Source organism: Brassica rapa, chromosome A05 (assembly GCF_000309985.2).
Source record: "Brassica rapa cultivar Chiifu-401-42 chromosome A05, CAAS_Brap_v3.01, whole genome shotgun sequence".
NCBI classification, from domain to species: Eukaryota; Viridiplantae; Streptophyta; class Magnoliopsida; order Brassicales; family Brassicaceae; genus Brassica; species Brassica rapa.
Genome location: NC_024799.2, coordinates 3,465,327 through 3,483,959, shown reverse-complemented (window position 1 = coordinate 3,483,959; position 18,633 = coordinate 3,465,327). Strand labels below are relative to the sequence as shown.

At 36.0% G+C, this 18,633-nt stretch overlaps 4 protein-coding genes across 7 annotated transcripts; all 4 read left to right on the top strand.

Moving 5' to 3' along the window:
* Nucleotides 1–41: 41 nt before the first annotated feature.
* LOC103867070 (inorganic phosphate transporter 1-4-like) lies at nt 42–4,832 on the top strand. The gene is made up of 2 exons (XM_009145102.3): nt 42–1,847; nt 3,071–4,832. The coding sequence occupies exon 2, from the start codon at nt 3,083–3,085 to the stop codon at nt 4,685–4,687; it is 1,605 nt and encodes a 534-aa protein (XP_009143350.1). The 5' UTR covers nt 42–1,847; nt 3,071–3,082; the 3' UTR covers nt 4,688–4,832.
* A 235-nt stretch (nt 4,833–5,067) lies between these two features.
* On the top strand, nt 5,068–8,914 carry LOC103867069 (inorganic phosphate transporter 1-4-like). The gene is made up of 2 exons (XM_009145100.3): nt 5,068–6,518; nt 7,140–8,914. Exon 2 carries the CDS (start codon nt 7,149–7,151, stop codon nt 8,748–8,750), a length of 1,602 nt encoding a protein of 533 aa, XP_009143348.1. The 5' UTR covers nt 5,068–6,518; nt 7,140–7,148; the 3' UTR covers nt 8,751–8,914.
* A 1,338-nt stretch (nt 8,915–10,252) lies between these two features.
* On the top strand, nt 10,253–13,890 carry LOC103867068 (probable inactive lysine-specific demethylase JMJ19). Of its 4 annotated transcripts, none has more exons than XM_009145098.3 (7): nt 10,253–10,347; nt 10,811–11,147; nt 11,494–11,571; nt 11,672–12,343; nt 12,422–12,574; nt 12,676–13,044; nt 13,125–13,890. In XM_009145098.3, the coding sequence occupies exons 2-7, from the start codon at nt 10,878–10,880 to the stop codon at nt 13,725–13,727; spliced, it is 2,145 nt and encodes a 714-aa protein (XP_009143346.1). In that variant the 5' UTR covers nt 10,253–10,347; nt 10,811–10,877; the 3' UTR covers nt 13,728–13,890. The 4 variants fall into 4 exon arrangements, with proteins under 4 accessions (XP_009143346.1, XP_009143347.1, XP_033148147.1 ...); XM_009145099.3 differs by having other exon boundaries at nt 10,261–10,347; nt 10,869–11,147; XM_033292256.1 differs by having other exon boundaries at nt 10,315–10,351.
* Nucleotides 13,891–14,471: 581 nt separating this feature from the next.
* On the top strand, nt 14,472–17,537 carry LOC103867067 (endoplasmic reticulum oxidoreductin-2). Its single transcript, XM_009145097.3, has 9 exons — nt 14,472–14,839; nt 15,360–15,494; nt 15,581–15,827; nt 15,987–16,097; nt 16,216–16,334; nt 16,431–16,535; nt 16,625–16,833; nt 16,951–17,074; nt 17,178–17,537. The coding sequence occupies exons 1-9, from the start codon at nt 14,690–14,692 to the stop codon at nt 17,322–17,324; spliced, it is 1,347 nt and encodes a 448-aa protein (XP_009143345.1). The 5' UTR covers nt 14,472–14,689; the 3' UTR covers nt 17,325–17,537.
* The last annotated feature ends 1,096 nt before the right edge of the window (nt 17,538–18,633 follow it).

Genomic DNA, 18,633 nt, shown 5'->3' with positions numbered 1-18,633 from the left:
AAGCTTTATGTCTCCACTTCTAGCTTTTATTCGATCTGAAACTGTTCCGCCAACTCTTCATACTCGACCATTGGTGAGTCACACCATGAATTCAGAAACTCCAATCCATTCTCAATCATAACTCTATGTTCCTAATTTCATAGATATATCTAACAGATTCATATATGGAAAGTTAATTTCTTGTCTGATTTTTTATCTTGGTTCATGAGGGTAAAAACAGTGGTGGAGGTGGCTACTCGAGAGGAGGAGGTGGTGGTGGATGCCGTTGTGGTGGATGTGGATACAGAGGTGGAAGACGTGAGGATGAAGAGCTGGTGGTGATTATGGATGCCGTGATGGTGGATGCTATGGTGGTGGATGTTGATACGGAGGTGGAAGACGTGAGGAGGAGGATGTGGTGGTGGATGTCGTGGCTGTGGATGCTGTTGTGGTGGATGTGGATACAAAGGTGGAAGATGCGAGGAGGAGGAAGTGGTGGTGGATGCCGTGTTGGTGGATGTTGTGGTGGTGGATGTGAATATGAGGTGGAAGACATGAGGTGGAAAAGGTGGTGGTAGATACGGTGTCCACAGAAAATTTTGTAACATTTTCACGTCCACATAAACTGTGTCCACAGAAGTGTGTTCGACCACTGAATTGTGTCCACAGAAAAGCTTAATCGTTGTTTCATGATAATGATGAATGATGAATGATTTTATAGAGAAATTTTACTAAATGACGAATTAGATCCATAATTCATTGATTCACAAAAAAATTTCTTCTTTATTCAATTTATAAATATCTAAATCGAGTATACAAGAAGTTAATAAACAATTCTCATTTTTTTCTTAGACAGACAAAGAAGGCAATTATTTTCTATAACATTCGATAAAATCATGTTATCAACGCTTCTCTTGTCTACCAATTTGTTTGTCCACATATATGGTGTCCACAAATTGTCTACGAGAAACCTTGTCCATGAGAATTCGTCCACAAAAACTCGCCCACAAATCAACACATCTCCGGATCGTTGGATTTGCTTTCTTCAAAATGATCTGACGTTCACGATATATTCTCATAAACTCATATATCTAATTTTTTGTTTTATTGCTTTATCCTTTATTGCAATTACAAGGTAACTGGTTCTTTTTCGGTTTGCTTCCTTAAAATAAGTATATTTCTCTTTAGTAATAACCAAGGTTATTTCCGTCTCAATAAAGACAGCTGGCAGGAAAAAGTGTGTCAAAGTTGCTTTGTGTCTTATAGAGTAAACAAAACTCACAATGTGTCTTTTTATGTAAGTCTCTCATTTTTTAACCCCTATTTTGACTCTATTATGATTTAAATTTTATATCTGCCTAAATAGCATGCCAGAGAATAGGTATCTAGTGATTGTACTTAATGTTGAAGATCCCAATTTAATATTATAAAAATACATCAAAACCTCCGTATCTAAGTACAGTTCATGGTCAATTACAAGTACAAAACAAGAACTTATTATTATAGTAAAACAGCTGTTTTTAGATAATAAAAGAATAATTACAGCGAAATAAAAGTTGTAATAAAAAGAGAGAAAAAATATTGAAGATAGAAAACGGCGTCGCTAGAGGGAGAATATACCGAAACATAAAATGGAATATCTCTTATAGAGTCGCTTATAAATGGTCGTTTCAAAACGCTTGCACTTTGTCCTTGTTCATCAACAGCTTCAACGCTCATTTCACTTCCTCTCCTTCCATCTCTCTTCATTTTCCCCAGAAATAGAGGAAACTAGAGGACCTTTCTCTCTGCACTCTTCTGACATATACCTTAAACACTTGATCATATCATATCCCACACACATAACAAGAAGACTGTTGTATATTCATGTACGTTTTTCTTTTCATTATGTTTTCGGATGTTTATATAAAATTTGGCAATTGTATGGTTGCTGAATGATGTTATTTTGTCCATTCTGCCTCTTCTATCTCGGTTAGGTATTTGTCAGTAGTGATTTTGGATCAATCTGAGCTTCATTTGTTTGTGATTCTCTTATTGTTGCTTTAAAAAAAAAATTCAAATTATGTTTTCCAATTTTCTGGATCATTAATTAGGATTCGTTTTCTTGAAAACGTATTTGTTTGATCTTATCTCTGCCTTAATATAGACATTTTTTATAAGTGCATGAATCAGATGATTTACAAGCACATAAATAACGAAAATTATGTTACTCTAATAAAAAGAAAATAAAAATATAATGTCTTCAATAAGAGGAAAAACTATACTCCGTATTTAATTTGAGGAGTAAGTGTATCCGCAATTAAGACAAAACAACTTGCTCTCTTACTCGTGAGAAATTTTGGTATCGTGTTCAGATTCAAATGTCACAAGTCAACCTTCGTGGGTGACTATAGAGTAAAGATAATATAGTAATCGTTGAAAATTCATATAAATATATAGACCTCCCATTTCCTCGTTTACTTTAAAAGATTTGTTACGTACGAGTGAAGAAACCAAAATAATATAATCAATTATTAATTTATTTTGGAAAAGTCGAAAATCTTGGAATCAATTTTTTGAAAACAAGTTACATACTTAGTTACTTTCATTTCTGCATAATACGGTTTAATAATAAATAAAACACTTGACATTTGTCATCCCTTCATTTTCTTTTATATTATGTGAATGCTTATAATTAAGTTATTTTACATGTAGACTATGTAGTTTACTAATGGCTTTAGAATCGCCAGTTACCACCTTACTTCAGGCTTGATTAACATACCTTACTTTTTTTTTTCTTTCTTATTTAGGTCAACATACTTTTTGGCTTATGATTATGAGATAAACGAAATGAGAAATGAGAAATGAGAAATAAAACTCATATACTATAGTATAACATTAAATTTCAAGTGGGGTTTAAATATTTAATTCTTTTGCTTTTAAAATTGCCTAACTTAATTCCAAGTTGGCCAAGTGCTTTAATGTTTGTAACGAACTCTTTCTTAGTTCCAAGAGATAGTTTTTACTATTATTTGAAAATCTACGAGCAGTCGTTCTTATATGATTCATACTACTAAAATTTGCTAATATTGAGTTCTTGATGAAATTACAGAGGTGAACAAGAATGGCTGGGGATCAGTTAAAAGTGTTGAATGCACTCGATGTAGCGAAGACGCAATGGTACCATTTTACAGCCATCATAATCGCCGGAATGGGATTCTTCACCGACGCTTACGATCTCTTCTGCATCTCTCTTGTCACCAAGCTCCTTGGCCGCATTTACTACCACGTCCCAGGCTCCGCAAAGCCAGGGACTCTCCCTCCCAATGTTGCTGCTGCCGTGAACGGCGTCGCCTTCTGTGGAACCCTAGCCGGTCAACTCTTTTTCGGGTGGCTTGGAGATAAGCTCGGGAGGAAGAAAGTTTATGGAATGACGTTGATGGTCATGGTCCTTTGCTCTGTCGCCTCTGGTCTCTCTTTCGGACACGAGCCAAAAGCCGTGATGGCCACGCTATGTTTCTTTAGGTTTTGGCTAGGGTTTGGGATTGGTGGTGACTATCCTTTGTCCGCAACAATCATGTCTGAATACGCTAACAAGAAAACTCGTGGCGCGTTTGTTTCTGCGGTTTTCGCTATGCAAGGGTTTGGGATCATGGCTGGTGGCATCTTTGCTATAATCATTTCCTCTGCTTTTGAAGCTAAGTTCCCTGCCCCGGCCTATGCGGAAGATGCCTTGAGATCCACGGTACCTCAAGCAGATCTTGTATGGCGTATAATCTTGATGGTTGGTGCTATCCCTGCGGCCATGACGTATTACTCAAGGTCCAAGATGCCTGAAACCGCAAGATACACAGCTTTGGTTGCTAAGGACGCAAAGCTGGCTGCTTCAGACATGTCTAGGGTTCTTCAAGTGGAGATAGAGGCAGAACAGGAGAAAGTGGAAGAGATCTCAAGTAATAAGTCCAAAGCCTTTTCCTTGTTTTCCAAGGAATTTATGAAACGCCATGGACTTCATTTGCTAGGAACTACATCAACATGGTTCCTTCTCGACATCGCTTTCTACAGTCAAAACCTATTCCAAAAAGATATTTTCAGCGCAATCGGGTGGATACCTCCGGCTCAAACTATGAACGCAATTCAAGAAGTTTTCAAGATCGCACGCGCGCAAACTCTCATTGCCTTGTGTAGCACGGTACCTGGTTACTGGTTCACAGTTGCTTTTATAGACGTCATTGGAAGGTTTGCGATTCAGATGATGGGATTCTTCTTCATGACGGTCTTTATGTTTGCTTTGGCTATTCCGTATAACCACTGGACTCACAAGGAGAACCGAATTGGATTCGTTATCATGTACTCCTTGACGTTCTTTTTTGCTAACTTTGGACCCAATGCTACAACCTTCGTTGTACCGGCGGAGATCTTCCCAGCCAGGTTCAGATCTACCTGCCATGGTATCTCTGCTGCATCAGGTAAACTAGGTGCGATGGTTGGTGCGTTTGGGTTCTTGTACTTGGCTCAAAGCCCTGACAAGAACAAGACAGACGCAGGATACCCTCCAGGTATTGGAGTCAGGAACTCGCTTCTCGTGTTAGGTGTGGTTAACTTCTTGGGTATTCTCTTCACTTTCTTGGTACCTGAATCTAAAGGGAAGTCGCTTGAGGAAATGTCCGGTGAAAATGAAGACAATGAGAACACAAAAAGTGATAGTAGAACGGTCCCAATAGTATAGTTTGATATAAGAAGCCCTTTGTTTCTATTTTTCTCTTGTCTTCTTGTTTCTAGCAACTTAATTTGTTCTTCATTTGATATTTTGATGTTCTAATGCTATTGAAATGAAAATGTCTGTGTACCGATTTTAAAAGAAATATTCTTCTCTATCGGTTGGTTCAGGGCAACAAGTGAGGTAGTTACTGAAATCCGCCGAAAAATTGTGATAATTACTTTATTAGTAGTTAAATATCTGAATTAGGATTTCATTGTTCCAAACCTATGATTTATGAGTTACACATGGTTGATCAGTTTTACCCTTTAAGATTTTGAGCAAATTAGCTCAATATACTGAAAAATGTGGAATACCATCAGTTCAGTTTTTTTTCCTTCCATTTAAAAACGTTTGCCTTCTTTCAAGATAAGTAGACTAAAAATGTACCATCACCTCTTATTTTTGTTTGAAAATAAATTTTCATTTAATTTACTAATGGCTTCATATATGCCTGTTAACTTTCTTCAGGTTTTGTCAACATCCTCTATGGTTTGTAATCGTGAGATCAACTAAGCTAGAAAAACAAACAAGTTTTATATTAATATATAATTATGTTACACAAAATTTACAGTTGGAAGTCATGAGCCTTACTATCACTTTACAATAAATATTTATTTCACGTTTTGTTGTGTGAAAATGCCTCTTGAAAATCTGTAGAAAAACTCTTTTATGTTAGGATTGGAAAAGATCACTGTAATCTCTTTGTGGTTCAGTTATGCAGTCTCTCTTCTATGTTGCAATCATTCTAGAATCAGTGAATGATTTTCTAGCAAAAATATATTTATTTCTATACATAGTAAAAATGATAAAATTATTCTATTAAAAACCATTAACACTGTAGGCTGTTTCTGTAGATATGTTCATCCTGCATTTCTGCTCTTTTTACTAAAACAAAGTTAGATACATATCTAATATTACTAAATAAAAATACATTGGCATGATATAACATTTTGGGCATAAACTGTCAACAAAATAAATGTTTGTTGTATTAATCTTGTTTCTTCTTCTAATTTTTTTTGTTCACGTCATTGAGTTATACAAATTATTACTAAAATTTCATAACATATTTGTCAAGCAGAAGATTTTTTTAATAAGTAATCAAAGTTTGAACACAGTCCTAATTGAAACTTGTTTCTTCTTCTAATTTTTTGTTCACGTCATTGAGTTATACAAATTATTACTAAAATTTCATAACATATTTGTCAAGCAGAAGATTTTTTAATAAGTAATCAAAGTTTGAACACACTCCTAATTGAAACTTGTTTCTTCTTCTAATTAATCTTGTTTCTTCTTCTAATTTTTTTGTTTTAAGAGTGTACGACATTTTACTTATTTTATTTTATTTTTAATTTTTTGGACAAAATTTTACTTATACTTTATTAGTATTTGAAACTTATATCTGCCTAAACCGTATGGCAGGTAATAGGTATCTGGTGATTGTATTAAATAGTGAAGTTCCCAGAATTAAAATTTTGCGTTTTGCAAGCATTAAACTCTCCGTATCAGAAAACAAATCATGGTCAATACGGGAAAAACACCAAGAACGTGTTATAATATTGGACCAGCTATGTTTTCAATGATAAAATATAAATATTTGCAGCAAAACAGAACAGCCTGTCCTAGTTGAATATCTCATATATACTTGCTTATAAATGGCGGTTTCAAAACGGTTGCACTATATATCCTCCTTGTTCATCGATCAGTAGCTTCAACGCCCACTTCACTTTCTTTGCCGCCATCTCTACATTTTTCCCAGAGATCAGATCATTTCACACGTAGAAGAAGATTGTATATTAATTTAAGTCTTTTTGTTTTTCATTAATAATGTTTGTGGATGTTTATGTATAATTTGACAATCCATACCTTTTTTAAGGATGAAAAATAATGTTAGTCAATCTGATTTGATTCTACTATTGCTCTTTTAATCAAGCTGTGTTTTCCACTTTCTTGGATCATTATTACTATAAGTTCTCTTGTAGAGTTTTAGACTTGGATCTTACCTCTCCCCTTCTAGAAATTTTTGTTTTGTTTTGGATTAATTCATAGGAAATTAGGCCTTAATTCATATACATGTATAGACAGACCTACCACATCATCGTTTACTTTTTAAGATTTGGTTACGTGGAGGTAAAGAGCCATATCATCTTTTCCCGAAAAATGTAGAGCATATAACTTATGAATTACACATCACTATTTTCATGTCTGTATAATTGCTTAACAACAAAATTAGTTCAAAAAAAAATAATAATAATTGCTTATCAAATCTTTATAAAATTAAAAACAATGGAGTTGTCTTTAGTAAATGAAACTTTTTTAGTAATATTTGAAAATATACGATCAGTCCATTATTTAGATGTTCGAGCTTTAATATGCTACTAAAAAATTACTAATGTTGATTTTTTTTTTGATGAAATTACAGAAGTGAAGAATGGCAGATAATCAGTTACAAGTTTTGAATGCACTTGACGTAGCCAAGACGCAATGGTACCATTTTACTGCGATTGTAATTGCTGGAATGGGATTCTTCACCGATGCATACGATCTCTTCTGCATCTCTCTTGTCACAAAGCTACTCGGCCGCATTTACTACCACGAAGAAGGCTCCCATAAGCCAGGGACTCTCCCTCCCAATGTTGCTGCTGCCACCAACGGTGTTGCCTTCTGTGGGACCCTTGCCGGTCAGCTGTTTTTCGGGTGGCTTGGTGATAAGCTCGGGAGGAAGAAAGTGTATGGCATGACGTTGATGATCATGGTTCTTTGCTCCATAGCCTCTGGTCTCTCTTTTGGAGACAAACCAAAAACCGTGATGGCCACGCTATGTTTCTTTAGGTTTTGGCTAGGGTTTGGGATTGGTGGTGACTATCCTTTATCCGCAACAATCATGTCTGAATACGCTAACAAGAAGACACGTGGAGCGTTTATCTCAGCTGTTTTCGCAATGCAAGGGTTTGGGATCATGGCTGGTGGCATCTTTGCTATTATCATTTCCTCTATATTTGATGCTAAGTTCCCAGCGCCGGCCTATGCGGATGATGCCTTGAGATCCACGGTACCTCAAGCAGATTTTGTATGGCGTATAATCCTCATGTTTGGTGCTATCCCTGCGTCGATGACGTATTACTCAAGGTCCAAGATGCCGGAAACCGCGAGATACACAGCTTTGGTTGCTAAAAACGCACAGCAAGCTGCTTCAGACATGTCTAGGGTTCTGCAAGTGGAGATAGAGCCGGAACAGATTTTGGAAGAGATTTCAACGGATAAGTCCAAATCCTTTTCCTTGTTTTCCAAGCAATTCATGAAACGCCATGGACTTCACTTGCTTGGCACTACATCAACATGGTTCCTTCTCGACATCGCTTTCTACAGTCAAAACCTTTTCCAGAAAGATATTTTCAGCGCGATCGGGTGGATCCCTCCGGCTCAGACCATGAACGCGGTTCAAGAAGTTTTCAAGATCGCGCGTGCGCAAACCCTCATCGCCTTGTGTAGCACGGTTCCTGGTTACTGGTTCACAGTTGTGTTCATTGACGTCATTGGAAGATTCGCCATTCAGCTGATGGGATTCTTTTTCATGACGGTCTTTATGTTCGCTTTGGCTATTCCGTACAACCACTGGACTCACAAGGACAACCGCATTGGATTCGTTATCATGTACTCCTTAACATTCTTTTTTGCTAACTTTGGACCCAATGCTACAACATTCGTCGTGCCGGCAGAAATCTTCCCAGCTAGGTTCAGATCAACATGTCATGGTATCTCTGCCGCATCAGGAAAGCTTGGTGCGATGGTTGGTGCGTTTGGATTCTTGTACTTGGCTCAAAGCCCTGACAAGAACAAGACAGACGCAGGATACCCTCCAGGGATTGGGGTCAGGAACTCGCTTCTCGTGTTGGGTGTGATTAACTTCTTGGGTATTCTCTTCACTTTCTTGGTGCCTGAATCCAAAGGCAAATCGCTTGAAGAAATGTCTGGTGAAAATGAAAGCAATGAGCAGAACAACAACGATAGTAGAACTGTCGAAATGGTGTAGTTGAAATATGTCCTTTGTTTTTTTTTTGTTCTTGTTTTTTTGACAACTTAAGTTCTTCTTCGTGTGATATGTTGATGTTCTAATGCTATTGAAATCAAATTAAATGTTCATGTATCGATTTCAGGTCAAATCTCTGAGTAAATAATATTTTTGGTTTTGTTGAATTTTTTTGATTTATATAACTACGAATGTGTAATTGATAGATAGTAAAACCGGTTGAACAGAGGAACAACAATTGACATTTAAGCTCTTCAACCCAAGGAAGAAGTAAGCTCACAAAGACATGAAGCTAGGCTTTAATGTAATAACCTAGCTTGCGATAAATTTTTTTAAAAATACATATAATCGTGAGAGTTTTTTATTTTGCTAAAATTTGAATAATCGTGAGAGTTAGAGACGTTTCGACATCTAATTTGGGACAATATACGACAAAAAGATAAAAAACCAAAATTAGACTAAAGATATTCACTAGTGTTTAGTGTAGATTTTTCTTTTTTGTTAGCGTTTAGCGTAGATTTTCTAAATATCTGATTTTACCATATTTAGAGAATTATGTGGCGGAATCAATAATTAGGGAATAAATAATCAAGAATTTGAGAGAAAGAAAATCTAACATTGATAAAAAATTTACTAAAGAACAACGAGTAATAATGCATTCTCTTATATTTCTAAAAAAATCACCTTTCATAAAAAATAATTTTTCAATTTCATTCTCTACTATTTCTTTTTTTAAGAGAAATGAAAACAAAATTATTTATTGTCAAATATTGGATAGAACAACCATTTCTACAATTATATTCTTTTACGTTTCTTTCTTATTCGTTTTTCTTATTTTCAAAATAGTCACCAATCGGAGTCTTAGTGTTTAATGTTGTTTTTTAAACGTCTTTAAAGTCAATAAACATTTTAAAAAGTTGTAGAGTGTATTCAACGATTATAAAATAATTAAACAGGTTAAAAGAAAGTAAAAGATAGACAAATTAGTGTTTAATGTAAATTTCTTTTATGCCTAATTTTGTTAAGTAAATATACATTTAGCTTTATATTGCGTCGTCAATAATTAGAAATAAACATGTTAATATGAAATATTTTAAAACGTCTAACTTTGTTAAGTGAATATACACATTTAGGGAATTATGTTGCGTAGTTAACAATTAGAGAATAAATAGATTAATATCAGGAATTGAATGCCAATTATCTATAGAAACATGAATTTCATTTAATTTTCTAATGGAAATTAATTTATAATATTAATATATATTCCCTCCGTTTTTTAATATAAGTCGTTTTAGATAAATTTTTTTGTTCCAAATTATATGTCATTTTCGGTTTTCTATGTAAAATTTATTAATAATTAATGTTGTATGACCAATGATAATATATCTTCTATTTTTTTATTGGTTGAATTGTGGTTAGGTAAATAATTAATGATGTTTTTGTTTAGAAAATATAAAAAATTAATGGTTTTCTTAATCTACGTGCATAGGTGTAAAACGACTTATATTAAAAAACGGAGGGAGTATATTCTCAATTAACAGACTCGAGAGGCACTTGCTTCGGTAATATCTGAAAGTTTCAGGAATCTCAGTTCGCCTAGGTATGTGTTCTACTCGTTTCTTTGTCTGAAAATCTTAGATTTTGAATGAATCCTAATAAAGATCCGATACTTCCTTCGAGAAAGCGTTTTGTTTCAATAAGCTCTGCAAATGATTTTTTTGCGTATCCTGTGATTGAAAAGGAGCTTCCTTTATGTGAATTTCTTCGAAAAAGGTTTAATTTTGAGAATTCAAAAACGATTTTAAGGGTAAAGATTGGCTTTTTACAATTTCGTAGGGAAAAAATTGATAATCTTTTGATTAAGCAAGAACGATTCGTCTTCTACAGTTTCAAAAAGCTTAGATGGTATCTAGTCCAGCATAGTAGCTTGCTCTTGTATGCTTAAGGTTCCAAGAACCAACCAAGAAAGAGCATTTTTATGAAACCATTCTCGTTCTGATGTTTAGTATTGGCACTGCCACAGTTCATACTTTGACATTAGTTTTTTTCTTTTCTTTTCTCAGTTGCTTCAGCTTTATTTCCTCTTCCGGAAAAATAATACTTTGGTTGGTGGCTGTAAAGGTTACAATAATGGGAATTGAAGGTAACCACGCATATTCAAAAACTGGGAATATGGACAAGTTGTCAACTCCTCCAGGTTTTGTGTCTCAAACAACGTTTGTGCTGAGGAATGTTCACCAAGACAGAGAAAGTTCCAGGCCGGGACAAGTACAAGAGCAGATAACTGGATTCGGTATGGATGATGCTAGTTTCAAGTTGTCTCTTAGCAGCCGACCGTGGATAGTCCATGATGATCACACAAAGCCCACCTCGGAGACCTTAAAGCCAACCAAACCTGAGGTTCCCATAACTATATCTCATTCCTCTCTTTCTTTCATATAGGGTAATTTGTAGATATGTTTTTCTTCTCTTCTCTGCTCTTTTGTCTGTCAAAAACGTTAGGTTCTATGGAATGTGTGCTAAGTCACGGCTACTAGTAGACATATGAATTGATGTATAAGATGTTAGGTAAGCCAATGAGAGTTCCATACCCCTTCTAGCCGCTTATGGTTTTAGTTACTTTAGTGCCTGCTCTTAATGATTTAGGATAACACTTTGGAGCTTGATTTGTTTTACTATGCTTATAGACGTATGAGAATGCAGGTATCAAGATTGTATGTTGAGTCTTTTGCATTCTTATTCACAGGAAAGGGAAAGACGGATACAGAGAGTCTCCAAGAACGTAACCCTTGAGGAAGCTCCAGTGTTCAACCCAACCGAGGAGGTTAGTTTTTGCTTTTGCTGCTATGAAAAAAAAAAAAACAATGGGATTAAACTGCTTTTACGTTGTCTTTAGTAAACAATGATGTTAAATGGATTGTCAGGAGTTCAGTGACACACTCTCGTATATTGCTACCTTGCGTGACAAAGCTGAGCCTTATGGAATCTGTTGTGTGGTTCCTCCTCCTTCGTGGAAACCTCCGTGTCTTCTCGAGGAGAAGGAGGTTTGGGAGGTTTCCAAATTCGACACTCAGGTACAGCTCTTTGATGCTGCTAATGACACAACGATCAAAAAGGAGGCTGATGATGATGATGATGATGATAATGATGATGAGGATCATACATCGGAGGAGAACGTCAAGTTTTGTAGAGTAGAACGCGGTCCCAGGAAAACTCTGGAGACCTTTAAGAACTTTGCAGATTCATATAAGAAGAGGCATTTTAGCGTAGAGGATGAGGTTTTGGGTTCCAAGAGTTCTTCAACCCCATCGCTAAAACAAGAGCCAACCGTTGCAGATGTTGAAAAAGAGTATAGACAACTTGTTGAGAGTCCACTTGTTGAAATTGAGGTTCTTTATGGGAATGATCTAGACACCAGAACGTTTAGCAGTGGGTTTCCTTTACCTGGAGCATCTGAGTCTTGCAAGTACAAAACATCAGGTTGGAATCTGAACAATACAGCTAAGCTTCCTGGCTCTCTTCTATCGTATGAAGACTGTGAATCAGTTGGTGTTCCTCGTCTAAGTGTAGGAATGTTTCTGTCTTCCCAGTTGTGGGTAAGTTTTATAGTTTATATCAATTGAAGTTCTTGCAATGTAATTTGCTTGTTTAATCTCATATTTGTTGCTGTGCAGAAATCTGAGAAGGACAGACTCTACTCGCTCTGCTATTTGCATGTGGGAGCTCCTAGAGTGTGGTACTCTGTAGCAGGGTGTCATCGTTCTAAGCTGATGAACTTATTCCCTGAGATGTCAGGAGAACTACAGTCAAAGATGAGCCGTGAACCTGTAAGTACTTAAAACCACATTAAACATCAATACACATTACTCTTTCAAAACTCAGAAGCAAGACTTATCATAACTTTTTTGTCTTCTAATTCATTTGGCAGGTGATGATAATGTCTCCATATGCACTTAACATGGAGGGTATACCAGTGACCCGGTGTGTTCAGAACCCTGGCCAGTATGTTATCTTGTTTCCAGGGTCATGCTACTCTGCAGTAAACTGTGGCTTCAACTGTTTGGAGAAAGCAAACTTTGCTCCCATTGATTGGTTACCCCATGGGGATGTTGCTGTTCATCAGAATCAAGAGAAGAAGAAGAAATCATTAATATCGTATGATAAGATATTACTAGGAGCTGCACGGGAAGCTGTCAAACACCTTAAGGAGTACTCTCTATCCAAGAAGAAAACAGCAGATAATATGAGATGGCTTAACGCTTGTGGCAAGGAGGGTTTGTTTACCAGCATTGTTAAGGTATGTATATATGCTCACTACCTCTTCTTTGGTAGCTGTGAGGAGCTTGCTCACTACCTCTTTGCTTTTGTTTTATGTAGTCAAGGGTGAAGCAAGAGAGGAGTAGAAGACAGTTCCTTGCTAGTTCACTAAAGTCTCAGAGAATGGACAAGAGTTTTGATGACGTGAGCAAGAGGGAATGCTGTTTTTGTTTCGTGGATCTGCATTTCTCCGCTGTCCAGTGTTCATGTTCCGATGAACGTTTCTCGTGTCTGAGCCACGTGAGGAATCTATGTGCTTGTCCGAGTGGGAAGAAGAGGTTTCTGTATAGGTACACCATCGATGAGCTGAATGTTCTTGTGGAGGCGTTGGAGCTGCAGAAACTCAGCGCTATGTTCAGATGGGGGAACTTTGATCGCAACTATTATGCTTCTTCTCCTGGGATTAAAATTTCACAACCTGGAGATAAAGGTAAGAAAGCAGATGAGGTTTTGCCTTGTAGTGATAACAATAATAACACAAGGAAAGATGTTGAAGCTGGAGGGAAGGAGCAGGGTAAGACTAAAGTGAAGGCGAGGTCAGTCATGGAGATAATGAAGGGGAATGATGATGAGTCCGGGCATGTGCAACCTTGTTCTAATAAACCAAACAAGACATGCGATGGTTCTGCTGGCAACACGGCCAAGAAACCGAAGCTGGGATGAAAAAAAATGTTTTTTTTTTAATGTAGTTTTGAGTTGTAGAACTTGTAAAAGACTGTTTGTTCTTTTGCTTTGGTTGAATAGTCCTTTGTACAATATTTTGCTAGAGATTTTCCAGTGTAAGAACAAAGAAAATTCATCATTTCAAATCTATTAAAATTCACTCCAAAATCAAGTTAAATTGAATAACACCAGATTTGATTCCAATATAAAAACCATTCAGTGAATTAATTTGTAATAAATTGATAAACTGTCTTTGTTGTTTTTTTCTTTTCTTTTAACAGCAAAAACATTTACAAACTTATATTGACTATGTAAACCAAATTGGTAACTCCGCATCTATGTATAAAAACAACGATTCTCATTGTTGTTCAGTAATAAAAATCTAGTATTATTTAATTTGCTATTTTAAAAGATATATTAAAATCCAATTCTATTAAAAATATTATAAATGACAAGTTCAAGAGAATTTGTTATGATTTGAATGTGTTTTAGCAAATTTTCTTAATTTGCTATGAAAAATATTATTGTTTTAGATAGAATTCTAAAATGTTTTAATTAAAATCACAATAAATTTCATAATCAACCCAAAATTCACTAAAAATCAAATTATTTCAAGTATTCTAAAATTAGATATCATCACACACTTCAAAAAATTTAAATCATTAATACAACATGATTTTTTATGAAATTTATAAATTTGTTAAAATTAATAGGATTATTAGGCACCCTAGCCGTTAGATCTGGCTACCTTTTGCGATCGCCGTTGGTTTTCTGATAGTTGCGGTTTTATTAAACCGTCGTTCGAATGAGAAACGCCCACCACCACATTCTCTCAGCTTTTATACGCCGGAGACTTCTCAACGTCGCCTGTATCATACTTTTCTCTCGCACCAAAACCTAACACTCACTAACAGAGACTTACTCTCTCACCGCGTAGATTCACTCCTCCTAGTGATAGTATAATGGCGGACACGGACGTCGGAAACGTGAACGCAAAGGAGAAACGATCCCCGAAGCGATTGATTTTGCTGATCGGAGCTGTAGCTGTCGTCGCGGTCGCTGTGTTTCTGAATACTCAGAACTCGTCGATTTTTGATTGCAATTGCCGTAAGGTTTGGTATCTCTCTTTTAAGCTCGTGTAAGTTTCTGATTAGGGAGAGCGCGAATTGATCTTCGTCTAGCTTCGAGTTCGTGATTAGGTTTAGGTTTATAGTGTTTTGGCTAGAGATCAGCTTAGAATCTCTTCGAATCAGAATAACTAATCAGAGCCGGTCCTGAGATTTTAGGAGGCTTACGAATTAGAAGCTAAATAATCAATATATATATATACACATATTTGATTGAATTAGAAGATGAATGATCTAATAAGAGCATGATTGATAGGGTTGTTAGGGTGGGGTTCTTAGCAGAATATCTTATTTAAGAGTCGGTTCTTAGCTTTTTTCGTTAAAAGTTAAGAGACGGTTTTTTATATTCCGTTAAAAACTCTACTCTAAAAACCGTTGATGCTCTAAGTATCAACTGTTTTAATTTTGGGGGTCTGAAGCGAATGTTTCATCAGGCTATGTCCAGGACCTTGCCGCTAGAAACTTGTTGGAGTTCTGTTTTCTTATATTATTCATTTGTATATAGGCTGAGAAGCAGAAGTACATTGGGATGGTTGAAGACTGTTGTTGTGATTACGAGACGGTGAATAAGCTCAACACTGAGGTGTTGCATCCACTGCTTCAAGACCTTGTTAAGACACCCTTTTACCGATATTTCAAGGTTTGGTTTTCTCTTCATCTTCCTTGAGATTGGGTTTAGAGTTTTGGAGGTATCTGTTTTGATTAGCTTTGGATCCATGTTTATAGGTTAAACTGTGGTGTGATTGCCCGTTTTGGCCTGATGATGGCATGTGCCGGTTAAGAGACTGTAGTGTTTGTGAGTGTCCTGAGAGCGAGTTCCCTGAGCCCTTTAAGAAGGCTTTAAGTAAAGACAATCCTGTTTGTCAAGAAGGGAAGCCACAGGGTGCTGTTGACCGTACCGTAGACACTAGAGCTTTCACGGGTTGGACTGTCACAGATAATCCCTGGACTAGTGATGATGAAACTGACAATGGTCTGTCTTCCTAACCTTTTTCTTCAGAATCCAAATTATCTTTTGTTTCTATACCACTCAGTTCTGGTTCATGAGACTATGTGTAACAAGTAGTGCTTCTAGTATTGAATCTTATTGTGGTAGATTGTAGCTTTTGATGACCAAAATACATGATTGCAGGTGAAATGACGTATGTTAATCTTCTGCTGAATCCTGAACGGTACACTGGCTATATTGGCCCGTCTGCTAGAAGGATATGGGATGCTATATACTCTGAGAATTGTCCCAAATGTAAGCTTCACTATTCCATTCTTTTTTTTCTTCTCGATTTGTTTCTTTATACCCTCATTCTCTAAGTGGCTGATCATTTCGTATGGATTTTGAATAATGGCGTCTATCCGATGAGTAGATACATCTGAACAGTCGTGCCAAGAGGAAAAGATATTGTACAAACTAGTCTCTGGTCTTCACTCATCTATTACAGTTCATATAGCTTCAGATTATTTACTTGATGAAGCTAAAAACTTGGTAAGATCTGCCTCAGGAATCTCTCTTGTCCGCTATGTATGTTTTTTAAGCAGAATTAAAAATCATCTAATGATCTCCATTTTTTTTTGTGTTCAGTGGGGTCAAAACCTAACATTGTTGTATGATCGTGTGTTAAGATACCCAGATCGTGTTCGGAACCTTTACTTCACATTTTTGTTTGTTCTCAGAGCAGTAACAAAGGTTAGCTTTCTTTATCATCCAACAAAAAGGGGGTCAGTGGTCTAGAATAATCACAAATAGTTTTTTCTCCTCGCTTTTGTGATTTGTAGGCAGAAAATTACTTGGTAGAAGCTGAATATGAGACTGGCAAAGACAATGTCATCGAGGACTTGAAGACCAAATCTCTTATGAAACAACTAGTCAGTGATCCTAAGACGAGAGCAGCTTGTCCACTACCATTTGATGAAGCCAAGCTCTGGAAGGGCCAACGTGGTCCAGAATTGAAACAACAAATACAAAAACAGTTCAGAAACATAAGGTTCTTCTTTTTCCCCTTTATTTCCAGCGAGTGTCTCTGCTTGCCACTGGTCTTTTCTTGAGCAATAAGTTGTAGCTAAGTTGAATGCTTAATTTATATTCGTTGATTTCCTTGCAGTGCAATAATGGACTGTGTAGGCTGTGAGAAATGTCGTCTATGGGGAAAACTTCAGATTCTTGGTCTCGGCACTGCATTGAAAATCCTTTTTACTGTCAACGGTGAAGAGAATCTGCGTCATAATGTGAGTTCCTAGTTCCTACCAATAAACCACACTTGCAGAGACATCGTCATGTTTTTGAACTCTCATGCATTGTATGTTTACTAAATTATTATTTTTATTGCAGCTCAAACTGCAAAGGAATGAAGTGATTGCGCTGATGAATCTACTCAACCGGTTATCTGAATCAGTGAGGTTTGTTCATGAAATGAGTCCTGTGGCCGAGAGAATCGCAGAAGATGGAAAAACCAAACCAAATCATAACCGAACATAATTAGGTGATTGTTCGGTTCGGTTTTAAACCGTAAAAACCGAACAGGTTTTCCGTTTCCTAGTATATTGATTCTATTTTTTCTATTGTAGATCTACATAGTTGTTGACATTCTGGTTAATCAGACTTTTGTTGTCACTATCTTCTTCTTCTTTTTTAATTGTCAACCTTATTTTACTTTATAGTATTAATGAGAAACACAAAATCTAACATCAATTGTTCTATGAATGTAGCTGTAGTGTCATAGTTAATATAAACATTCCAAAGGTCTAAATAAATCATGTAGACAATTATAAATACTCTCTTGGATCTTTTTATCATTTCTAAATTGGAAGTATATACTTTTTTCATTGACTAACCCATAATAGATTTTTCGCATGTTAATGGAAAAAAATAGCATTTGTGAAAAATCGCTCAAGAACCAAAAAAATCAAGATAAACAGGAGAAAAAATCATATAGTTTATTCTATTGGTAATCATGCAAAAACACCAAATATTTTGAACTGATTCTCACAGGTAATGCAACTATGCAAGGAGGATGCCAGCAAATTTACAAAGTATATCACAATATTGAAGATGAAAAACACCTAATAAAGATACTATCAAAAGAGTTCAGCTTTTGCGGTTGACTTGCAAGAAATAGTGCTAAGACATAAAGAGACACTATAAAGGGAATCCTATCCTCCAACCTCAATGAACACACCTTTTGATTATCTGTTCTTTACTATTGCTTCACCACATAAAGCTTTTCCTTTTTCTTAGTTTTTTTTTATAAATAGTCTAACCAAACACTAGTAGACTAATGCCATAATCTATAAGTGCTCTGCAAATTATAATGAGGAGAAAGAGAAAAAAATCTGTCTAACAAAAAACTGATACATGCCTGGCATAGAGGAGAAATATATAGCCATCACTTAGTTAATTCTCCAAACTTTGACGTCTAATTAAACTTTGATCTTTTACGATGAGTGTGAGAATATGGAACTCATTGTCTTTGATGTTTTATTTTTCTTGTAGAGTTAAGCTATATATAAAATTGCATGGCAAAAAGATTTGAGACGTTTTGTTTTGATGCCCTCCTTTATACAAAGCTGGTCTTTCGAATTTTTATGGCTTCCAGAAAAGATAGTGTATTTGAAGAACAAAAGATATTACAAAAGGCAGTGGGAACAGACAAAGGCCATCGATAAAAAGATGCTCGTTCTTCCAGTATCAGAAAAATATTCATCTCCATTAAGGCATTAAGTATTTTATTTCGTTTTCTTTACTTTTGGCTCAAACTTTTCTCTTTTTTTTTTTTTCCCAAATTGAA

What these genes read in the sequence shown, in the direction of transcription:
- LOC103867070 (XM_009145102.3), top strand. Translation starts at nt 3,083, where the DNA reads ATGGCTGGGGATCAGTTAAAAGTGTTGAATGCACTCGATGTAGCGAAG.
- LOC103867069 (XM_009145100.3), top strand. Translation starts at nt 7,149, where the DNA reads ATGGCAGATAATCAGTTACAAGTTTTGAATGCACTTGACGTAGCCAAG.
- LOC103867068 (XM_018659343.2), top strand. Translation starts at nt 10,393, where the DNA reads ATGAATCCTAATAAAGATCCGATACTTCCTTCGAGAAAGCGTTTTGTT. An exon ending in TTCTGTCTTCCCAGTTGTGG is followed by an intron (nt 12,344 to 12,421) that starts GTAAGTTTTATA and finishes GTTGCTGTGCAG; the next exon opens with AAATCTGAGAAGGACAGACT. An exon ending in CAAAGATGAGCCGTGAACCT is followed by an intron (nt 12,575 to 12,675) that starts GTAAGTACTTAA and finishes TTCATTTGGCAG; the next exon opens with GTGATGATAATGTCTCCATA.
- LOC103867067 (XM_009145097.3), top strand. Translation starts at nt 14,690, where the DNA reads ATGGCGGACACGGACGTCGGAAACGTGAACGCAAAGGAGAAACGATCC. An exon ending in TGATGATGAAACTGACAATG is followed by an intron (nt 15,828 to 15,986) that starts GTCTGTCTTCCT and finishes ACATGATTGCAG; the next exon opens with GTGAAATGACGTATGTTAAT. An exon ending in AAGAGAATCTGCGTCATAAT is followed by an intron (nt 17,075 to 17,177) that starts GTGAGTTCCTAG and finishes TTTTTATTGCAG; the next exon opens with CTCAAACTGCAAAGGAATGA.